This window comes from Zingiber officinale, chromosome 9A (genome assembly GCF_018446385.1).
Source record: "Zingiber officinale cultivar Zhangliang chromosome 9A, Zo_v1.1, whole genome shotgun sequence".
In the NCBI taxonomy this organism is placed as follows: Eukaryota; Viridiplantae; Streptophyta; class Magnoliopsida; order Zingiberales; family Zingiberaceae; genus Zingiber; species Zingiber officinale.
The window spans coordinates 137,201,095-137,226,376 of record NC_056002.1 but is presented as its reverse complement, the minus strand read 5'-3'; the positions used below and the strand labels follow the sequence as shown (position 1 = coordinate 137,226,376).

The 25,282-nt window shown below is 34.3% G+C and overlaps 1 protein-coding gene across 2 annotated transcripts in view; it reads left to right on the top strand.

The window, feature by feature from the left end:
* LOC122018590 (protein ENHANCED DISEASE RESISTANCE 2-like) overlaps positions 1-25,282 on the top strand; it is a 71,962-nt gene that overhangs the window by 23,181 nt on the left and 23,499 nt on the right. For both annotated transcript variants that reach the window (XR_006121831.1, XM_042575958.1), the window contains 5 exons: positions 8,784-8,863; positions 8,959-9,075; positions 9,165-9,205; positions 9,300-9,400; positions 9,477-9,572. Coding sequence is in view for 1 of the 2 variants with exons in the window: in XM_042575958.1 (XP_042431892.1) it covers positions 8,784-8,863; positions 8,959-9,075; positions 9,165-9,205; positions 9,300-9,400; positions 9,477-9,572 (435 nt within the window). In the remaining variant the exon portion in view is untranslated. The remainder of the gene's footprint in view (positions 1-8,783; positions 8,864-8,958; positions 9,076-9,164; positions 9,206-9,299; positions 9,401-9,476; positions 9,573-25,282) is intronic.

Below are 25,282 nucleotides of genomic sequence, written 5' to 3'. Positions count from 1 at the left end.
AATTGGATGGTAATGAAGTTAATCTTATAATCTATATGTTTTTGTATTTCAAGCTGATTGGTGGTCTTCTTATGGTGCATCAACGCCTGAATTAAAAATATTTACAATGAAGATTTTAAACCTCACATGCTCTTCTTCAAGTTGTGAACGTAATTGGAGCGTTTTTGAACATGTAAGTTGGAGTTTTTTTAATACATATTAAAATTTATATTATGAACTTAATCTTTTACTTTGTAATTTTTTTTAGATACATTTTATTAAAAGAAATAGATTGTCTCAACAACGATTGAACGATTTAGTATATATCAAGTACAATAGAGCTTTGAGGAGAGGATATGACATGCGAGATAATATTGGTCCTATTTCTTTCTCAGAGATAGATGATAGTAATAAATGGTTGTTGGGAAAATTGGATGATAATGATAATGATTTTGTCTATGAAGGTGAAGATTTGCGTTGGAGTGATGTAGCATGAGCATCTGGGGTTGGTGAAAGTGCATATGCCTTTCGATCTCGAAATGCGTCTTCTTCAAAAGGGGCTTCATCATCTGCATTAACACAAAGAAAGCAATCTTTAGCTTAAACTAGTCTTGTAAATGAAGAAATTAATCTTGATGAATATTGAAGAAGAAGATATTGATGGATACAAATCAAGCGATGGAGTTGATGCCATAGATTTGGACAATGAAGATGAAGAAGATGATTATTTTGATATTTGATATTTCTTCTATCATATTTTCAAAGACTTCTGATTTTCAATAATCTTTAACTTCATCAAAGAACATTTTGTTTATGGTTATTTGGATTTTCAAAGACATTTTGAAAGTTTTTTAATAGATATAATAGTCTTTTTGTTTATTATGCTTTTTTCCTTAAAGCTCGTGCTTCGTCTTGTGCTTTGCGCTTTAAGCCCTAAGACCTTTGAGCGTTTTTTTACGCCTTGCGCTTTTAACAACTATGATATATTGAAATAATTAAGGATATGTATGAAAATATAATGACAAGAGTCAAGATCAGTGGTTGATTAATTAAAGTATTTTCTATAAAGATAGAGTATTAATTCCAAGTCCATATCTTTTTATACCAGTCATAGATAAACTCGCCATATCTTTTTATATTAGTCATGGATAAACTCGCTAGACAAATACAAGACATGTTATCAGGAAATAAGTTCCTGAAAGTAACATGTTCCCTAGCTTTAGGAAGTGATCAAGAAGTTGAACCCAAAGATAAAATCCTAGAAATTGAAGATGGAGAGAAGATATGAACTTTACATAGTGTACCTCATCCTATCCACACCCACAACTCAAATTGCAATAATATAGTTTCTACCATCCAAATCCTACAAAATAGCATGAATGGTAGAGATGTTTGGTCCCTCTTTAAATAAGGTCTTGCAGTAATAACATTTAGTGCGAATCCTCCCTATTAATGTTGCCCATGTCATCCTTGCTAGACTTTGGTATTATGACCTCTAAGTTAGTTCAACCTTGACGCAATCCCTTCACCTTATACAATCTCAATTTGAAAGAAACAGAAGCACTTGGAATGATAGTAGCTTTGGATCGTAAGGTTGGCCTAATAATTTATTAGAAGATCAACCCTCTAAAGTTAAGATGATCTTAAATGAGTATTAAGACTTAAGTCTTGAAAAGTTACCAAATAAATTGTTGGTCTTGGTGTGGCCGGCAAGAGGGGGGGTGAATTACCTGCAAAAATAAAAATAACCCCTTTCTTGATCTTTCAACTTAATCGGATAGCATGATTAAAATAAAATAGAAAAAAACTGAACAACTAAAGAAAGTAAGACAACCGTTTACGTGGTTACAACCTCGGTAGTTGTTAATCCAAGACGTTGAAGACAGTTCCACTAGAAAAATACTCCTTTGCTGAAGGCATAGTAGCCTCTTACGTACTTTTAAGCTTACAAAAGATTCGGAAAATGAATACAGGATTTGTAGTTCAGTTGTTTTTTAATTCCTAGTTCCAACGGTCTTTTTATAGTTCCTGGAAAATTTTATCCGTGATTTGAAGGTACCTCCAAGATGGTCCAAGGTGCCTTCAACGTGACAAGTTTTATCGTTGAAGATAAAACTTTATCTTCGGCCAACGGTCATTGAAGGCGACTTCAACATGCTTGAAGGCGCCTTCTATGAGCTTGAAGGCGCCTTCCTCCAACAATTGCTGGCAGACTCCAGCAACTTCGTGTGGGTGATTTCGGCCACCCGGAATTGGGCTCACTCGAATCCATCTTCCGACTTTCTCCTCGAGCAGACTTCCGCTCTGGTTTCTCGTTCTTCAGAAGCGCTGCGCGAGTCCTTCTCGTCTGTCGATGTACTTTTTCGCAGCTTCTCGTCCCTTGAATGTACCGAACTCGTCGGCTCTTTTCTCGTGCCATTCTTCTCGTCCGCTGCATCTTCCGTTCGACTTTTTGTGCTCCTAAGTTCTTGCACACTTAGACACACATCAAACAAAAACAGGACCTAACTTAACTTAGTTGACCATATTAAAACTACTACGGGGTACTTACAATATCCTCCTTTTTGATGTGCATCAATCCAAGTTAAAGTTAGGGTTAAAACAAAATGCAAATAAATAAGTGAAGAAAATTGCAATGATACTAATTATTTTGCAAATTAATGTTGAAAATAAATTTTCAATTATCTCAACTCCCGCTTAACTTGTACCTATTTCTTCCCCTTTGATCGCATCAAAAATTTGGAAAAAATAAAACAAACAGTTAGAAAAATTTGAAAATATATTCTAGGGGTACATTATAAGAATTATCAGTAGGTTAATATTTATCAGAAATAATTTTCAAAAATATCCTATTTTTACTAATTAATCTTCTTTTGACAAAAATAATTTAAAAATTACGTTTGGGTCTCAAAAAATCCTGAAAATTTTTGTCAAACTAAAACAGAGTAAGCTAGATCAATAGAAAAATTTACACAAAGATATTAATTAATCTAGCAGAAATGATTTATTTTAGAGCAACCTAATTTTTGAAAATAAATCTTAAAAATATATTTTCAACTCTAAATATTTTGCTACTTTTCCTGGATGTGTAAACAGATTGTTAATCGGAAGAAAAATTAAAGTTTTCATTTTTCTATTATCTTGAATTTTAATTTCAAAAATTAATTTTCAGAAAATAATTAATAAAAATTTTAATTAAGAAAAAATTCTGAAAAAATTCCCCTCAATAGAAATATTATTGTTCTAGTAGTCTAGAAATTTTGAATAGAAAAATTCAAATAGAAGATTATTTAAAAAATATTTTTCTAAGTTAAACAATTTTTACCCTAATAAATCAATAAAATATAGAATTTAATCTAAAAAGGATTTCAAAACCCAATATAGGTTCGTTCCTACTAGATTCACTAGAAATTTTAGTGGTACATAATTCTTAGGGATTTTCCTTATTTGTCTCTTATGATTTGTAATGTACCAGTTTATTCTACTATAATTTCTAAACTTTGAAAAAACATTTGAAGATGTATTCTCATTTTCCAGTTTTTCTATTTGTGCTTTTAATTTTTCATTTTCTATTTTAAAATTATTATACATTACTAAAGGGCATGAATTTGTTAAGTTTAATTTAATCTTAGCATTTTTATTTTCTAATTTTAGCATATTTTTAGAAAGCATCTTAATGAATTCGAAAGACTTTTTAGGAGATAGTGCACGTATTTCACTTACCTCGTAGTTTGTTCCTCCCCTTCATCCTTTCCTCTGAAGATCCTCCCTCTTCGTCGATGCTCATCTCTGAGCTTTCCTCTAGTGGTATGCCATCAGGGCTAATCTAGTGTACTCTTCTAGATCCGATTCTGATGACGATGATTTGTCCCATGCCGTCTTTAAGTTTTTGTGCTTTGTTCTTGTTAGTCTTTTGCCCTTGTTTTTTTCCTTCTTCTTCAGTTTGGGGCAGTTGTACTTGATGTGCCATTCTTCTTGGCAGTTGTAGCATCGAACCTTCCTTTTACTGCAAAGGTGCTTTTTAGCCTGGGATTTATTAAATTTATTAAATTTAATAAATTTATTAAATTTTCTTACTATTAAGGCCGCTTCTTCTTCATCTATTGACGCTTCAGAGTCTTGTTCGTCCTTCTGGGGCAAGGTTGTCGTTCGACTTCTCGGTTTCTTTGGGATATGCGCATTGAGTTTCGTGAAGTTCGAAAGTTTAAAACAAGTTTTCTAGTGTACTTACCTCGAAGTTCTTAGAGATGTAGTATGCATCTATTAAGGATGACTATTCAGGAGTTCTCAGAAACGCGTTGAGCGCCTATCGGATAGAATCACGATTCGTTACCGATTCTCCGAGATTATTGAGCTAAGTGATGAGTTCTTTGATCCTTGTTTGGAGTTGAGCTACCTTCTCTCCCTTGTTTATCTGGAGGTTCGTTAACTGGGTTTGGAGGATGTCTTGTCTTGCTAACTTGGCTTCTGAAGTACTTTTATGTAGTTCCAGGAATTTTTCCTAGAGTTCTTTGGTGGAGTTGTAGTTGCCGATCTAATTGACCTCCTGGGGCGGAAGAACGTATGGAACTCTGCTTTGCCGTTCGCCACGAAGTCGGCTTGTTCTTTCTTTGTACTATTCTTTTTCAGCTCCTTGTTTGTCCTTGGAGGCTACAAAACCATATTTCATTATTAAAAGTATTTCAAAGCCTGTTTTAAAAAATACCTCTATCCGGTGCTTCCATTGTGCGAAGTCTCCCTTAAGCTTTGGTGGATGAATACTTGAACCAGCCATCGTCTTGTCGCTTTAGAGGCGGTTAGTCCTTCTGAAGTTGTTTAGCTCTGATACCAATTGTTGGTGCGGCCGACAAGAGGGGGGTGAATTGCCTGCAAAATGGAAATAACCCCTTTCTCATTCTTTTAACTTAGTTGGATTTCATGATTAAAATAAAATAGAAAGAAACTGAGCAAACAAAAGAAAGTAAGACAACTGTTACTTGGTTACAATTTAGGTGGTTTTTATCCAAGGCATTGAAGATAGCTCCACTAGAAAATACTCCTTTGCTGAAGACGGAGTAGCCTCCTACACACTTTTAAGCTTACAAAAGACTAGGAAAATGAATACAGGATTTGTAGCTCAGTTGTTTTTTAATTCCTAGCTCCAAGGGATTTTTTATAGCTCTGGAAAATCTTATCCGTGGCATGAAGGTGCCTCTAAGATGGTTCAAGGCGCTTTTAACGTGACCAGTTTTATCGCTGAAGATAAAATTTTATCTTCGGCTAACGGTCATTGAAGGTGACTTCAACATGCTGGAAGGCACCTTCTATGAGGGCTTAAAAAAGGCGCCTTCCATGAGCTTGAAGGCGCCTTTCTTCGGTAGCTACTGGCAGACTCCAACAGTTTCATGTCGGTGATTTCGGCTATCCGAAATTGGGCTCATCCGAGTCCATTTTCCAACCTTCTCCTCGAGCAGACTTCCGCTCTGGCTTCTCGTCCTCGGAAGCGCTGCACACATCCTTCTCATTCGCCGGTGTACTGTTTCGCAGCTTTTCGTCCCTCGGATCCATCGAGCCCGTCGGTTCTTTTCTCGTGCCATCCTTCTCGTCCGTTGCGTCTTCCACTTGACTTCTTATGCTTTTAAGTTCCTGCATACTTAGACATAAGACATCAAATAACAACATGACCTAACTTAACTTGGTTGACCACATCAAAATTATCATGGGGTATTTACATAAACTGCCACCACTTCGCATAATTTAACATGCAATACCCCTCGTTCTTGGATCACGATTATCGAACATTACTCATTACCATATAAATATGCTACAAGATGCTGGACTAAATAAGTAAATTGAAGCACCTCTAGAGAAAGAGTCCTTGTTTTGCCCTATGTTCATGACACTAGAAAAATAGCTTCTTGAGAATGCACGGTGATAGCCGTTCCATCAATAAAATCAATGTCAAGTATTGGTTTTTGATACCTTGACTTGATGACAGTAACCAAATGTTTTTTTTTTAAAGTTTGACTTGCATAGTGGCTTTCATAAGATTCGTATTTAGGTGATGAGTGAAATGAATCACCTTTAAAATACTGGATGGATTATATGATAGGTTAGTTATATGCCCCAATAATATTTGTCATATTTGTGAGGTAATGGAAGTCCTAAAAGCTTATATAGGAAAATTCGTGATAGTTATTTTGATGACATTCTAATCTACAATAAAGAGTACGACACCCACTAGAACACATGCTTAGTCCTTGAGAGTTGAGACCCTTTGGACAAAGAAATTTTTTGTCAACGTGAAGAAGCCTTTAGTGGTTCTTAAAAGATCCAAGTTTCTTTCTTTAGTTTATTATTTCCATAGAGGACATTTTGATAAACCTCAATAAAATTAGGATAATCAAGAACTGAAAGCCTTTGAGAGAGAGGCTCAAATCCTCTATGACTTTGTGATGCTTTATGGACATTTCATTAGGAATTTTAGTACCAATGTGGATCTCATCATGGATTACCAAAGGGGAGTTTTACTAGATAGAACCTTTCTAAAGCATTCGAGAGAACTTGTTATGCATTTGAGGTAAGAATTAAATGTATCCTAAACTAAGGACACTCTTTATTTTTAGCAAGAAACTATGTATTGTACGGATTTATACTGCACTCTAACTATAAGACACAACTACATCCAATCACAAATAAGTTAGAGTGTCAAACCGTTGAATTCCTCCACAAATAATTTTGTCCTAAAGCACTGACTAGGGAAGGATAATAAACTTGTTGACATATTGAGTCAAGTTATTGCTACCCTTCACTAGATAAGACCACCATTATAGGATTTGAATGCATAAAGAATGAGTACCCTGTATACCTTGACTTTGGTGATAATTCAGTTCATCCAAGGTAGATATTGTTATAATTTGGACTTTGTAACTTAAGATGGTTATAATTTAAGAGCATACATTATTTGTCCTCGAAGCTCTTTTTAATATGAGAGATACACACAAGAGGTGCCTTAAGGTAATTTTAAATAGGTCTTATTAGTCATTCTTGAGATGTAGCTAGGATTGTATTATGATGCCACATGTGTTGGATATATCTAAGGTATCTATCCAAAACACGAGTCTTTATAAACCCCTACCAATTTCTCATGAACCATAGAAAGTCATTAGGTTGAATTTTGTTTAGGGCTTCCTTGGACAGATTGAATGGATGGCTGTACCATAGTTGGTACAAGTAGTTGTTTTTTTTAAATGTCACATTTTATTTGCAGTAATATGATAAGCAGTATAAGTTGTTCTTGAAGGCGGTCATTAGATTTTTCTGGGCTGCTCACATGGATATTATAGATAGGGATAGGGATGTTAAGTTTGTTAGATATTTTAAAAAAACCCTTTAAATTTTCACATGCATTTCATTCACCTGATTGTCATAGTGAGGTGGTTAATCATACTTTAGGGAACTTCCTTGGTGTGTCTAGTAGGGGAAAATTAAAGATTTATCTTATTTATTTCTTTGTTTGCTTATGATAGTTCTATATATCATTCTACAGATACAAGTTTATGCCGTCTATGGTGTTAAAACCTGTCATCTAGTCGATTTAGTTTTACCAAGTACTTCCTTACCTATTACTTCTACACATTAAGTTTCGATTTATTTGTGTATTCCGGAGAAACATATCAATGTTAGGAGAAAGATTGCTCTAACTAATTAGCTTTTCTATAAAATTCATTTAAATGCACATTAAATATAAAGGAGACATAGCCTTCTTCACTTACACCTTGAGCAATTTCTCAAAAACTTACACAAGAAACTTTATTCTTTCTATATTCATCCTTTTTGCATTGTTGAAAAAATAGATCATAATATTTATATTGTTGATTTACCATCTAAATTAAATATTAGTTCAATTTTTAATATAATGGATCTAATATTTTTGAGGGATCCTCAAGCGCCATTCTTTGTTTGTCGATCTGCCTGTAAGTCTCTTTCCACTTTGTCTATGTAACTTAGTTATTCTCTAATCTAATAACATGGGTTGTATTCCTATTTGATACATATAAGACATTCATCTTCTCTTCTTGGTATCAATGTCCTTACCCTTCCCACCTTTATCTCTATCTCATCATACTCTCCTTGCACGAACCTTCTTCTCCATCAACAAAAATCCTCTGCTGATTTTCATTCTCTCCCTTCCAATCTCCTAATGTGCTCCTGTCTCCTTGTTTGCACAATCCATTTGCCTCCCTTCCCCATTGAGACCTAGCCCTTCCCTCGTTGTTTTTTTCCCACTGAGACTCAATCCAGTCCTCTCAGCAAGGTCCCCACTTGTGATCAGGCCTCAACAACCAAGTCTCTGCTCCATGAAAATGCAGAGTTTCAGTGGGAACATTTGTATCAGGTGCTATAAAAAGTTATCTTTCACTCTTAAGTCGTCAAATTCTTCACTCTTTTTTGTTCTGGAAAATGGCCTTGTCGAGAGATCTGGAAGCCCCACAATGATGCTGCCCTCTTAAGAGAGAATGTGTTCGATACTTCCTATCAGATGTGTGCTTGCTGTCGGGTATGACATTGTTGATACTGATGTATGTATAGAAGAGCTCTACAGAAATTGCTTGCATGTTCTTCTCATTTATATTTTAACTTGCATACATTTGCTTCCCATATTATGATGTATCTTGAAATGGCGACTGAACTCTTTCTGGTTATGTTCTCACTTCTGTGTGCTCACTGCTGCCTCTGGTTTTATGATAGATGTTAGGAAATAAAGTATTGTCATGCCTAGATCTATGACTTTAATTTGTTATAATTTTAACATTTTTCTGTAGGTGTAGTCCTGAAGAAGAAGAAGAAGAAGAGGAAGAAGAGGTTAATCCTACTTTATTACGGAGAACAACTATTGGAAATGGTGAATGATACACAATGCATTTATGCGTTATCCAGTAAGTATTGTTGCTTAGTTGCAAATGCAATTAAGTTTGATGATTGCTATTTTGTCAATAGGTCTTCCTGATTCTGTTCTTGATTGGACACGTGATGTTGATTCTGGTTTGTCAACTGAAAACAATTCTTATTCAGTCTTATCTAGAAAACACTGGCGCCTAATAAGATGCCAAAATGGTGAGATATTTCTGTCTTTTTTAGTCTCTCTCAAGTATCACGAGAACTACTATTTGGTTCATTTTAATTTCTTTCAGCATAAATTTCAGGACTTCGCATATTTGAGGAGCTAGTAGAAGTAGACTATCTTGTATGTCATGAAAACACATTTGTACCTACTGGCGTGAAAATATTAAGTTAGGTTTAATTTTTTTCTCATCATTGTAAATTGTTTAATGGTCCAGCCAAGGAGCTGTAGTAAAGCAATGAAGGCAGTTGGTGTTGTGGAAGCTACATGTGAATCTATTTTTCAGCTTGTGATGAGGATGGATGGATCTCGTTTTGAGTAAGCCATTAACAATGGACTACTTGTGTTTGTCAAAACTGCAGGCTAATCCCCACTTTCTTGTGTTGTCTTTCAGGTGGGACTGTAGCTTTCAGTATGGTAGTTTAGTTGAGGAGGTAGATGGACATACTGCAGTACTCTATCATAGGCTTCAGATGAACTGGTTCCCAGTGTAATACTTTCTTTAGACACTTTGAAGTGAATTTGAATTGGCATACTATCCATATAATTTTGTGATTGATCACTTGGATATATTGGTTTTCATGTAGCATTACATGCATAAACTCTAAATGTTTTCTATTCCAATTTAAATTTGACTATGCATTCAAGTTGTAGTAGGTGAAGTTGTTGCTGTAAGGTTGCGCACAATAAACCTTTCCTTGGAACCCCGCATTGCCGGAGTTTCGTACATTGGGTGCTCTTTATTCAAAGTGTAGTAGGTATTAGTTTAATTGGGTTTTGGTGTAGTTGGTTTAGTATAATGGTATTTTTATATTCAGGATTTTATCATGAGTTATATATATGTATTCATATATAATTTATCCCATTTGATAATACGGATAAACTCACTGCACACATTATGGACGAACTCACTACACACATTATGAACGAACACACTATACACATTCACGACATAGTATATATTGTTTTGACAGATGAAATACGTGAAGGAGTAAATATTAAACTAGACTCTTTTAGGGTTTTAGGGTTTAGGGTTTGGGGTTTAGAGTTTAGAAATCATACTCAAAGACCTATTATGAAGCTCCACTTACGAGTTCTGGTTCGGGATAGCTCAGTTGGTAGAGGTGAACCTCAGATTATCTGCCTAGCCTATTCGTTTGTATATTTCCCTAATATCATTGGTCGATCCCTAACAAGTTGTGAATGGCCCAAAACCATTAACCCTAAATCATAGAAAGGAAATGTTGTAGGCTTATTAGAATAAAGACAGAATATATGAAATTTAAGCTTAACAATATTAGACGTAATGAGATAATTGTTAAGATAGGAGATGACGAGTTGCATGAAACTGAGAGTTTTAAATATTTAGGATCATTTTTGCAAAACGATGGAGGGATTGAGAGAGATGTCTTATATAGAATACGAGCAAGATGGTTGAAATGGAGGAGAGCGTCAGATGTTTTATGTGATCGTAAAGTACTTCTAAAACTTAAGGAAAGTTCTATAAAATTGCAGTTAAACTTGCTATTATATGGAGCTGAATATTAGATTATGACTCGAGTATATGAGTAGAAGATGAGATGTGTAGAGATGAGGATATTAAGGTGGATGTGTGGATATATGAGGATGGATAGAATAAAAAATGAGAACATTAGAGAGAAAATCGTAGTTACATCTATTGAGAAAAACTCCGAGAGGCACGTTTAAGATGGTACGGGGATGTACTTAGATGATCAATAAATACTTTAATTAAGTAATGTGAAACTATGACAAACACACACATCAAACTAGGAAGAGAAAGATCAAAAAAGACTTGGTTAGTAACAATAAAATAAGATAAAATTTTTTTAAGTATAGATGATGATTTAGTAGGTGATAGAGCCCAATGACGTAAAAAGATCCATATAGCTGACCTCACATAGCGGGATAAAGCTTGGTTGTTGTTGTATTTGATAGTATACAATATTGTCCTCCTCAACCTTGGAATTGAAGCACTCATTTTAGTGTTAGGATTTCCAAAGAACTATAATCCCAAGGAGGCTATTATTCTTGCTGTTGATTTCCTAAAAGGAGTGTAGAAGTCATCATGACATCATGGAACATTCCTCTTGTTCCTTTCTCTAGTAGATCCAACCTCTAGATGTAGTCCCTCCAGTCTTTTATTTTGATCAGATGTCTTGAGACCTTGCCAGAAGGTCTCCAAAGTTCTGTTAAATCATGCATTATGGACTTGCTCTATTAGGGAGCCAGAGACTGCAGTATACAGCGATGATGTGTCCACCTCTCACCACTACAAAAGATGATCTCTTTTCTTCACCTTATTGTAAGGACGTTATTCAATGAGTCTGATCAATAGATCTGTTACTGCCCAAATCTACCCTCACTGTGTTTTTCCATCCTTCAATAGATACACCAACCTTCTTGGTTGCCACCCAGATCTGCTGCAGTCTTTGAGATCTATCTGCGGAATTGATTCTCCCCATTGTTGTCTTTCCTCTCATTTGCTGTTGGATCACCTTCCGGTTTAGTATTCCATCTGACCTAAACAGAGAAAATTCCTTTGTAGTATATCTGCTGCATGAGGATATGCCTTTGCAGTCTTCATGATCATGTTTCTGAAATCAGAAAAAACAGAAAAGAATTATGAAGAAATCTTCTTTCCATTGAAAAATAATACAAATAGATATACAACTCTATGATCTTTATCTTATCTTTAACATAGGAAAAAATCCCTAAAATTAAGCCTATGAATTAGTCCTAATCTAGATCATGATTAATTAGATGATTTTTATCCTTATCTTCAGTGATCCTTATCATGATTTTTTTCCAACACTCCCCCTCAAGTTGTTGAATGAATATCGATCATTCGCAACTTGAATACATTTTCTTCAAACATTTTCTTTAGCAACGGTTTAGTAAGAAGGTCAATATCTTGTGAATATGAAGGAAGATAACAAAGATGGATCTTCCTATGTTCAATCTCAGATTATATAAAGTTCTTGTCGATACGAACATGCTTCATTTGGTCATGTTGAATAAGATTGTGAACCATTGCTATAGCTGACTTACTATCACTATATAACTTCATTTTGTCTTCAAATGCAACATGCAAGTAGATAATAATCGTTCAATCCAAATTAATTCACACATCCCTTGTGCGATAGCTTGATATTCTGCCTCTGCACTACTTGAAACAACTGATTGTTCCTTGCTTCGCCATGTAACAACATTCCTTCAAATTTTAGTGCAATATCACTTGCCATCTTCATGTAAACCAATTCAATCAGCATTGGCAAATCCTTCTATTATCACTTTTTTTGAGTAGTTTCCCTTTCCCTCTCCTGGGAGTTCTTTTCAAATATCAAAGAATCTAGTCCACTGCAATTTGATGTCTGATAATGGGAGCATGCATAAATTGACTAACTAACATTATAAGCAATATTAGGCCTAGTAAGTGATAGATTAATTTTCCATCATGATGTTGATACCTACCATTATCAGTTGGAGCATCATCTTTTGTATTTTGTTGCTTCCAATTTTTTTCGATTGGAGCATTTGCTGGTGGACAACCAAGTTTCCTATTTCCTTTAGAAGATCAATAATATATTTCCCTTGAGAAATGAAAATCCCAATTTTGTTTCTAGCTATTTCCATTCCAAGGAAATATCAAAGTCTTCCAAGGTCTTTTACTTTGAATTCAGATTGTAACTAACTTTTTGAGATTTGCAATCTCATCATTATCATCACCCGTGATCACCATATCATCTACATACACAATCGAAATAATTTTTTTTCCATCCCTTAACTGTTTGACAAAGAGAGAATGATCTGCTTGACTTTGTGGGTAACTAAAGTTTTTTATGATGGTGCTGAATCGAGTGAACCATGCCCTAGGAGATTGTTTTAAATCGTACAGGAACTTCTTTAACTAACGTGCTTTATATCTCTTTATCTTGCCTTCCAGACCTGTTTTGATAGAAAAAATTCATTTACAACCTACTACCTTCTTTCCTTTGGGCAGGTTTTCTATTTCCCATATAGCCATTATGATTCAGTGCTGTCATTTCTTTAAAACAAGCAGCCCTCCACTTTGAATTGTTTAAGGCATTATATATATATATATATATATAGCTTTGCTCTGTTGCGGATGGAACGCTGCATGCCGCGCCTGAATTCAATCCAAGTGCTTGCATTTTTTTTTTTTTAAATCAACATTTCCTCAAAGAAACCCTATACCCAGTGACCATCTAAAATTTTTAATTTTGAACACTATAACCCAAAAAGGAAGTCTGAACTTTAGAGGAAAAATCTTATTAGCTTAAATCTATTATAATCCAATCCCTAAATCCTAAAATTTTAAACTCTAAATACATATAATATACCTTATGAGTATTTAGAATTTTTAATTTTGAACACTATAACCCAGAGGGAAGCCTGAACCCTAGAGGGAAAATCTTATTAGCTTAAACCTAGTATAATCCAACCCCTAAATCCTAAAATTTTAAACCCTAAATACATATAATATATCTCGCGAGTATTTAAAGTTTTTAATTTTGAACACTATAATCCAAGAAGAAAGCCTGAATCATAGAGGGAAAATCTTATTAACTCAAACCTATTATAACCCAACTACTAAATCCTAAAATTTTGAACCCTAAAAATATATATAATATACCTCCAAAAAAAAAAAACATTCTTCTTGAATCAGCAAGTTCGCAGTAGAGCATTTTCGTATATATATATATATATATATATATATATAACCTCTACATGATCAAGTTGAAAGATAAATGCCCTATGATTGTTAGACAATCGATCATAAGATATGTACCTTTCAATTGAATGTTAGGTACATGTCCTTGTTCTTTTCCTTAGAGCAATGGGAACATCCACATCATTTATAAGAACATTTTCTTAGTGATCTTGTGGTGGATCCATCATTCGTTCTGCTGATTGGGCCTGCTAAGTAACTCGGGGCCTCCTTGTGTAACGAATTGATTCATTTTGTTGTTGTAAAGGTTTTGAAGGTTCTCCCCTTCGACTAATTCCTATGATTACATCATATGATAATAAAGTTGGGGAGTCCCAATGAATAAGGGTGACCCAGGTAAAAAGATTGAAGGATCCCAATGATTAGCTTTCCTTGAATTCTCCCATTGGAATAGAAGGACTCATCTGCCAAGAATGTAACATCACAGGACATAGAGAATTTTCTTGTGATAGGGTTATAACACTTGTGTCCTTTTTGAGTGGGTGAGTAGCGCTTTTGGATTAAGTTTCTCACGTGCAGGATTGTTGTCATGTACAAACACTGGACACCCAAATAGTTTTGGTGGAAGAGTTAAAAATACGAATATGAGGGAATTCTTTTTTGAGATAATTGATTGGTGTGCTGAATTTAAGGACTTTTGATGGAAGCCTATTGATGAGATAGGCTGCAGTTAAGACAGAATCATCCCAAAAGCTATGTGGGACAAAATTTGTGAGCATGAGAGATCTTGCTACTTCTAATAGGCGGCGATTTTTCTATTTTGCAATCCCATTCTGTTGAGTGTAGATGAACATGAGCTTTGGTGAAAAATGTCATTTTGAAAAAGATAATCCCTAAGATCGTGAGCAAAGTACTCTTCCCCATTATCCGTGTGGAGTGTGTGGATGTTATATTGGAATAAATTCCTTATCATTTTATGAAATTATGGAAACACATACTTGAGATTAAAGTTATGGTTAAGGAGATAGACCAAGCAAATATCACTATGAACAAGGTGATAATTGCATATTGGATAATTTTTTCTAGTTTGCTTGGCAAGATACACGGGATACAGTCAAAAAAGATGAATCATTATAAATGAATAATTTTGGATACAAGTACTTCAAATATTGGAAACTTGGATGTTCTAAACGTCTATGCAATAAGAGTACCTTTGAATTTATTGAACTAGACGTCTATGCAATAAGAGTACCTTTGAATTTATTGAACTAGACACAGAGAGTAACTAGTGGCTTTGGTTTCAAGGAAGAAGTAGTGAGATAGTAGAGGCTTCTTCGTTCTTCAACATTGCCAATCATCTTCCCCGAAGATGAATCCTGAAATACACAATAATCATTAAGAAATGCTACCTTCAAGTCTTGATCTTTAATTATTTTGCTAATGGATAAGAGATCGAATTTTAAACTTGGAACATGTAAAACAGATTTTAATTGAAGTCCTTGTACAAGAATATCTCCAATCCTTGCCATTCTAATTGTAGTTCCATTTGCCACTGAAACTTTCACTTCATTAGTACATATTTAGTAATTTGAAAAGGCCTTGCATTGCCCTGTCATGTGGTCAGATGCACCGGTATCAATAATCCATTTATCTTTATCATTTTTTGTGATAACAAAGTTGATGAGATATTACCTCGTTAGGCGATTGCAGCTTAAGGAGTGGAGTCCAAATTTCAGAATCTTTGTAGAATATGATCTTCAAAATCTCAATTTGTTCTAGAGTAAAAGGTGCTAGAGGAATTTTCTTTAGCTCACTGGATTAGGCTATCTGAGCTAATGGTTTGCCTTTCCTTTGATTTCGTGACTTCCAATCCAAGGGTTTTCCATGAATGTCCCAACATGTCTTGTTGGTGTGATTTGATTTTTCACAATGCTCATATCGCCGTTGGTTTTCCCACCGTTTATGGAATTATGGTCGAGTGGCTGTCAATGCAAATCCTTGTGCTTGCTCTTCAATGACGTTGAGAGTGGAACAATTCAACATAACTTTCTTCTTGCTTTCTTCTCGTCAAACTTCAGAAAGTGAAGGAAGAGGTTTGACTCCTAGAATGCGACCTCATACTTCATCCAAGTCTTTGTTGAGGCCTTGAAGAAAGTCAAATATCCCATCTTATTCAGGGGTCTTGTTATACAACACTACATCCTAAGCACATTTCCAAGGAATTGTATAAATCAGATCCATTTCTTGCCATAAATCAATCATCCGTTGACATTGATCCTTGCTTCATGTTTTGTAGAATTGATCGGATTTCAAAACATTGGGATGTGTTTTGAAGATCGAAGTACATCCCTTGGACTGCATTCGAGATTTCTTGGGTTTTTTTGTAGAATAGGTAAGTTCTTTCGATTTACAGTTCCATTGAACTAATCAACCAAGCCATGACAATGGAATTTTCAGCTTCTCAATGCATTGTACGTTGCATCATTGATTTTTTAGGATTGGCATCTCACTAGTTACATAACCCACTTTTCCTTTTCCTCGAATGATCGAAAGAATGGACTGAAATCATTATTCAAAATTTGACCCATTCAGTTTGTGTTGGGTAATTTGTAGAGAATGATTCATATCCGAAGTTGCATCGATGGTTCCATGGGACTGACGAATCCTTGTTCGAACTCTTGGTATGATTGGGACCTTGCTCTGATACTATGAAATCAGAAAAAACGGAAGAATTATGAAGAAATCTGTCTTTCCATTGAAAACTAATACAAATATATATACAATTCTATGTTCTTTATCTTATCTTTAACTTAAGAAAAAAATCCCTAAAATCAAGCCTAAGAATTAGTCCTAATCTAGATCATGATGAATTAGGTGTTTTTTTTTTCTCATCTTCAGTGATTCTTATCATGATCTTTTTCCAACAGTTTCTTGGTCATTTTACTTCACCCTTTTGTCTGGATTTGAAGTCCTTGCTTAATCTTCATCTTCTTTTGCATCGGTTCAGTAGATCTGCCCCAATCTCATTTTTCATTTTTTTTAAACAAGTCCCTTCCAGCAGCAATCTTCCTTCTCTCTGGGCAATTGTCTTCTTCAGGTCATCTTGGGAGGGGAGCACCTAGCTATTAGTCTTCCTAAATTGTTCATATTTATTCTTTGTGATGTTTGTTTTCCTCCTGTTCCTTCTTTTTCCCCATCTCAAGTGGTGATTTGACCTAAACAGAGAAATATTCTGTTTGTTTTCAGGTTGCTAGAAAAGAGTTGAGTTGTTCTATTCATTTTCAATCAAGTTTTGAACAAAGACATGATCATGTTCTCCCTTTGTCATTCCTAACAAAGGGTTGAGTGGTGCTATCCATCTTTCCTCGAAGACACTTGAGGGCTTACTTTTTTTTCCTTTAGTTTATTGTGCTGCTGTATGTACCGCTTCAAGGAAAATCACTAGATAGATATTTTCTAAAATCCCTCTTAATTCATCCTCTCTCTTTATCCTCTCTTGTTGATGTTCTGATAGGAAGTGGAAGATTTTGTTGGTTGTGTGCTTATTTGAGGTTGAAGGAATCATTGCCTACGTGTCCAACTATTTCTAGTGTTTTGTTTAATTGTAGTGCCTTATTTATTTATTTTATTTTTTTGTTGTGATAACTTTTGTAGATTGTATAGGGACATAAATAGTATTTATGCTCCATTTCAAGGGGGAGTTTTATACATATTATATCAATTTGGCTATTGCTCTAGCAAATTTAATGGTGGCTAGAGGGGGGAGGAGAACAATCTTGGTTAGATATTAGTTGCACAATGGAAACAAATAATGCAACAGTAAAAATAAACATAACTAACACAATTCCTTTTACATGGTTTGAGACCTATTCCTACTGTACAACTTATAACTCACAAGGAGTCACCTGCAAGTTTCTACTATTTTTTTTTCCCTTTCAGAGTAGAGAAACCTTTTATGAATCACTTCTTACAACAACAACAACAACAAAAAAAAAAAGTTAAGCTTGCATGAACATAGCGATAATAAGATTATAAACAACAACGAGATCAATGAACACTTTATCTTGCTTTCCTTGTGCCTTTCTACTAGTCTTGACAAGCGTCTTGTGCCCCTTGATTTATAGTCTTCGAGACTCCAAAACTGTTATTTTTAGCAAGTCTAGTTGATGCCTATTTGACTCAATGTACCTTAGTTGATCGAAGTCACATTTAGTTGACTCTCTAAACAAAAAACTCCTCTTCATCTTAAGTTAATTCCATAATCGACTCAACGTCTATGGATCATTGATTCCAACTAAATTATGGTCAAATCTTCACTTAAGTCGAAGGTTATCTGAAATCTAAAATTATAGGTCTTTGATAGACTCTCAACTCAAAGTTTATCTGATAAGACACCTCAGCTTTGGGAAAAATGCCAAGAGGCCTCGTGTCTAGGTTTTCCTTTACCAAGAGGCTTCACCTTCAAGTCTTTCTGGTTTCCATGAGGTTATTCCTTGTTTGCTATGAGTTCCTTACCTACTAGGAGTTTTGCCTCTAGGGCTTCTTGTTGCTGAGAAGTCTTGCTTTTGAGTATTCTTCATCTGCATGGTACTAGATCATCCTCGACTTATTTGGTGTTCCAACCGTTAAGAATTTGGTCACCCTTATACTTCTTGGACTTCTCCAATGCTAACCCTTAACCTATTTAGACTTCTCTACCAAAGTCTTCTTGGACTTCTTCTCTACCCCTATCGAACTCTTCTTTGCCAAAGCCCATTGAATTTCTCCTCTACCAACACTTATTAAACTTCAGTGATCATCAATTATCTAATCAACTTTGACCTATTTAGAACTCGTTCATCTATAGCACCTACAGTCTCTTATCAAGTATCTTGCACTTATACACTTGACAAACTTAATTAGTAAACACAATTATGTATAACTTAAATGTTTTGCTTCAAAATCAAAATCACTTGGTCGAATGCAACCACTTGGGTATGATTGCACTAAGTATCTCCTCAACACCATTTACTCAAATTTGACCGTTTAAGGCATGATTTATAGCATTCCCCTTTTTTATTTTTGACAATTTAATCAAAGTTCATTTCCTAAGTCATTTTAGGGTAAAATAAAAAGTTTTATCTTAATGAAAGGGTTCTAACTTTAAACCTTTAGGTTTTCCCCCTTTAACACATAAAAATCAACAAAAAGATACGACGTGAAAACAATTTATCATGTAACCTAGATTAAAGTAAGATATTAATGCAATTTGCTTGATGCCAATTGTAGATGAACAACAAAAATTTATATTAGAATCTTGCACCAAATTTGGTACCATATGTAATTGATAAATATTAATGGGATCAAATGTTCTTGAACAACAACCAAATCTTTATCTCACTAAGTAGAGTCAGGCATTTGAATCCTCCTATGCCATTGGACTGGATCCCCTACTATATTATCACTTGTATTTAAATGAACTTTATACCAAATGTCAAAACATAACAAAATTCAAACTTGAATTTGTCTCCTCTTTAATCCATGCTTCTTCGCCTAAAGTGTTTATCTCCCTAGAAAAAGTATTTCTACTCCTTAAAGAGATGTTCCTCTCTTTTAGAGATTGTGTTCTCCCTAGGGGTGTCAAAAATGAACCCGACTCGACGATCCAACCCGAATTGACCCCAAAAAAATCAGGTTCGGGTTGGGCATTTTCGGGTTCGGGTTGGAGGGTTAAAAATTTTCTTGTTGGGTCGGGTTGGGTTCGGGTTGAGCCGGGTTGATCCAGGTTGACTTAAATATAGGGTTTAGTGGGTTTTTTGGGGTTAAATCGAATTTTATTTTGAAAATTAAGATATTTTTATGTATATTAATATCATGTTTGTATGATAATGATAGATTATTGAGATAAAAGTGAAGAATTATAGAAAAAATAGCCTAAAAAAGTCGTTTTGAATCGGATTTTCGGGTTATCTAGGTTCGGTTCGGGTTGATCAGGTTTGGGTTTAGGTGTTTTGGGTTGAACTCGGGTTCGAGTCGGGTTCGGGTTGGGATAAAAAAAAAAAACTTAACCCGACCCGACTCACCCGAATTGACACCCTTAGTTCTCCCTTTAAACTTTAACAGTTATCTTTCTTAAAACTAAATAATGAAGTTTAGGATTTTTGGAGACTTATTTAATGTTTAAGGAGGTCAATCTATCGAAGATCAACAAAAGAAATATGTTTTAATAGTTTTGACTAAATTGGACTAAATTGGACTAAATTGAATTGGTCGTTTAGTCAACTGCAAAGAACTCCAATCGACCAAGATGATGGAGGCCTATAGATATCCAAAAGTCAAAATTTAGAAATTCACTAAATTTTTTGCATAAGTTGAGAAATCATGAAATTTTGTAAATATACATATACAAATATCTAACAATACTACTACAACAACAAACCAAGCCTTATCCTACTATACAAATATCTAACAATGAAAACTATTTTTTCACAAAAACACTTTACATTTGTGAAAATTGGTATAGAGTTGAAAAATGTTAAAAACCTTAGTGTTACAATTCAACCTATATCAAATAGTTTTCCATCAAGAAATATACTTTCTATTTTTTAATTAAATATTATATGGGGAATCTCATGATTGGTTATTTTCATCATTTTATCTATTTTGATGGTATTTGACCTAACTAAATACACAACAGCAACAACAACAACAACAACCAAGCCTTTTCCTATTAGGTGGGGTCGGCTGTATGAATCCTTTTACGCCATTGAGCTCTATCTCCTATTATATCATCATCTATATTTAAATAAATTTCATCTTATTTTATTGTTGCTAACCAAGTCTTTTTTGGTCTTCCTCTTCCTCGTTTGATATACATGTTTATCATAGTTTCACATCGCCTAACTGGAGCATTTATTGGTCGTCTAAGTCTAAATGTATTATGAAAAATATCCTTGACAATTTATTATCCTATCATCTCACTTTTGTCTTTATATCTCAATACGCATAAAGCTAATCTATATTTATAGTGAAATGAGATAGAGGTTTTATCCCATGGAAATAGGTCTCGAGCCGTGCCGCCCGAAACGGGCGGTTTTTACCGTTTCGACTCGGGACCGGCACTGGCACCACACGCACAACAATTTCGCGTGCGTCACACGGGCGCAACAGAAGGAAGAAGGAAGGAAGAAGGAAGAAGAAGGAGGAAGAAGAAGGAGAAAGAAAGAAGAAAAAACGAATCAATTTGGGGATGAAGACTTACCTTGAATCATCGGTGCGAAGCGGCTGCGGTGAGGCGGTGACGGCGGTGGCTGCGGGGAGGCGGCGGTGGTTGCGGTGAGGTGGCGGCGAGTGCAAAATCGCGATGGGAGAGAGAAAACATTAGGATTTATTAAAACTTTTAAATAAAACTATTATATTTTATATATAATTTCTAATTTCTAATTAATTGTTATATAAATTATAGTTTTATATTATATAAATGAATAATTAATTAAAGAAACGGTTAATTAATTAATCTAATTAAAATATATAATTTTATATTTTTATTATTTTATTTAAATTATAAAAAAATTAAGTAAAAATATATAATTTAAAATAATTTTAAAAACAAACTTTAAATTATTTTTATAAATTTAAAATAATTTTGAAAATTTATAATAATTTTAAAATTTTATAAATAATTCTAAAAAAATTAATTGTTAAAAAAATAAAATATAAATAAATGTTTTAAAATATATTTGATTTTATGTATATATATATATAATATTATTTAGAATATTTATAAACTATAATAATATAATTATTATATATATTATGATTTTTGTTAATTTATATAATTATTATAGATAATATTTTTTTATTTTTAGAATCAATTTGAGATTTGAAATAATAAATATTATAATACTTCTCTATTTTTAGATTCTTAGTTCCTAAACATAAAAACATATTTTTATTGATATAAATATCTAATTTTATTTTAGAAGTTTTTACATATATGGTCAAGTTACATAACATTAATACAACATATATATATAACATTAATACAACATATATATTTATATATATATATATATATATATATATCGAAACCGTATCGGCACGACACGATACGATACCGAAATCGTATCGTTCCGGTCTGAGACCGAAACCTCGGCACGGGTCGAGATTTTAAACCTTGTTTTATCCTATGTGATAATGTAAGTTTAAAGAAATAACAATTAAGTAGACTAGACATCTAGATAAGCATGATATGGCCAAATAGGATACAGATCATGAATTGTAACATATTTAATACAACAACCAATAAGATGTCAATTTAACCAAATTGGCGCGCGCGCACAAAACTTTCTAAAATTGAAAACTAATAAATGTATCATGTTCTAATTTGAAAAGTTTCAACATGCATTTGTACAAAAAGTCATTCTTTATGCACAAGAGTATCCTAATGTGCCAATTAAGATTGAGTTAATCACTTTGCCAAATTTGTTGGCACACCTAAAAACTTTCTAAAATTGAGATATGACATCTTTGGCACCAATACAAATTGAGTCCAATTTGATTTACTAAGTATTTTGTGGGTATCCGGTATCAATTTTCTAAGAATTTCATTATACCTAATATTATCATAAGGTGTCAACTTACTAGGGTTGAGTTAACTACTCTTTTAAACTTGTTGGCACAATCTAAAATCGTTTAACGTGATAATATCAATTTTTTTTTTATAAGTAAAATGTATATATCAAAATAAGTATGGTACAATACCTGGAATAGTTTCATGTTTGACACAATGTCAGATTAGAAAACACTCCCAATGACCAGTAAACATGATTTGCACATTTTTAAAAATCTTCTCACTCTCCAACTGGCCCTCATCAAAGATACAACTGTTCCTAGCTTTCTATACAAAGTATATTATAGCCGACATCGTAAGGTGTCTAGCTTTAGTCAAGAGATGGCCATCTATGAAGAAACACCCAAAAACTTATAGCATCCGTTAGCAGGTAGACATCTCCTGCTTTATATGTAGCCACTTTCTGATCCTCTCCCATAAGACCGCTACAGGAGGGCTCCCAAAGAACAAGTGCTCATGCGTCTCCATCTCCTGTCTACAAAAGGCATTGCACCGATCCTCCAAGTAGTCCAGTTTGTCTCTGGTGGGAAGCCGTTTTTGAGCCAACATCTAAAGTGTAAACTGCATGGCTAGGTTGGATGTAGGGCTTCCATACTGTTCACACTTATGGCTTCTTAGGACTAAGAAGCATAAAGAAGTCATAAGCCCTTGCCACATCTCCATCCTACTCAAACCAATCCGCCAACCTCTGCATAGCACCTGCTGACGACCTAGTTGCTAAAAGTATAAGGTCACGGATTTGCAACAACTGCTTGGTTAACGGAGAATCCGAGTGCACCGCCTCCTAAGTCCATAATTGGATACAAGGTATTTACTAATGATGACCTCCCTCCCTTGCTTGATATCTTTCTAACATTAATAATCCTAAAAGGTTCATATGATTACATATTGCTCTTAGACATTGGTTTGTAATCTAAACCAATTTTATCATAAATTGCTCGTTGACTTCCTTTATTAACTTCAAATTTCTCAACCCATTTGTAAACTTCTCTATTTGTTTTTTTTTTCCCATGTTATCAAGCGTTGATCTCAAAACTTGATGTTTTGATTTTCTTATTCTAAATCCCTAATCCTAAATCTTACATGTCTATTGCATGTGTATAAAATTATGCATGATTTTACTATTTTTCTTAGTATTATGATAAGAGGCATTTTGAAATTTAAAATTAAGATTCAGTGATGTTACCTTATATCTCATCTTTGGAGCTTCTTTTGACTTAGCTTCCTTTCTTGCTCTCTTTAGCTTCCCTTTGATTGGACACTATGTAGCAATAATGACCACTCTTGTTACATGTGTAACATACAATGTGGTCCTTCTCTTTATAACTCGAGGGACTTGAATTTATGGCATGAGGGCGCTTCCTTTTTTTTTTTTCCTTGTATCTTCTTTAAATGAGGGCACTTACTTTTGTAGTGTATTTTTCCTTACACCTAAAACATATTTTAGATATACCTTCTATAGTTGAGGCCATAGGACTTAAGGGGAATGGGATAGTGATGCTTTCTTTCTTAATAGGATCATATGAGGTTGAAGGTTCATTACTTTCAACTCTGAATGTAGAGGTCAATCTTTTTAGTTGTTCTGACATTTATGGTCTTTTATCCTTAATGTGTTCGAATGAGGAAGATGCTTCATTGCTTAGTGTAGAGGATCTTTTTTCTTCAAATTCTATGTGTTCTAGTGCATGCGAACTACTATCCTTTGAATTTTCATGTTGTGCCGATGAGGGATTTTGGTGGAGATTAACTATGTTCTATAACTCATTTGCATTCTTTTACTCACCAATCCTCCACAAAAATCTTGTTATGCAAGCCTCAAATCTTTGGATTTGCTTTTCGGTCCACTTCTTTTTTAGTGTAGTTTCCTCCCAATCTTTTAGAGCTTCAAATCCATTTATTATAACAATCCAACGCTTTAAATCCATTTGGATAAAATGCTCCATTCATGGTTTCCAATAGAGCAATCAATTTGGGTCGGGCTAGTTGGGTTGGCTCGCTCCGTCAAATAATTTAAGCGGGTTTGGTTGAAATTTTATCAACCCAAGTCCACCGTGGGCTGACCCTCTTAGGTCCTCGGGTTGAGAAACACATGTAAGTTAAGTTTTATATTAATTTATTATCTTTCTTTGTTATAATTTTAAAATAAAATAGTAATTTTCATCAAACATGTGTACTCGTTTGTGTCTATTTACCTTTAAAATATATTTTTTTCTGTGTGTACTCGTTTGTGTCTATTTACCTTTAAAATATTTTTTTCTGGATATATTTGATTGATGAAATCTTTTTGAAGTAAAACATTAAAGATATAATTTATTTTTATTTTAAAATTTTTGATAGGCCTGTGGATTGGCCCACTTAACCCGCAAATCGCCTTGAATTGGGTTGGGTTGGAGATTTTCCAACCCTTCAAGATGACGAGTCGATCCATCCCGCCCCGCCAAATAGACGGCTTGCTACGCCACCGGCCGCTCCGCCCTGCCACGGTCCGACCCGGCCCTCCATAGGTTGACCACAACTCTAATTTCTAATATGAGAAGATTGTCTTGCCACATGATGGTAGTGTGAAGCTATCAAATCCAAGCCCTATAGCCATATCCATCAATGGAGTTGCTCCATTGGTAGTGTGAGGATATCAATTGTATGATGGTATTGAGGTCCTCTAACCTTTGGCTTGGTTGGTAGTGAGCCCTTCTTTATCTACCACTTATACCAGTTGTTGGATGGTATTGAAGCACTTTCTTCTCTAGTCCACAACAATTAGTTGTTCAAAGTACTACTTTGGTACCAATTGTGTATAGCTGTAACATAAAAAATCTTAAACTTAAATTATATTGGTCGTTTGTTACCCAACATAAACAAATAATGCAACAATAAACAT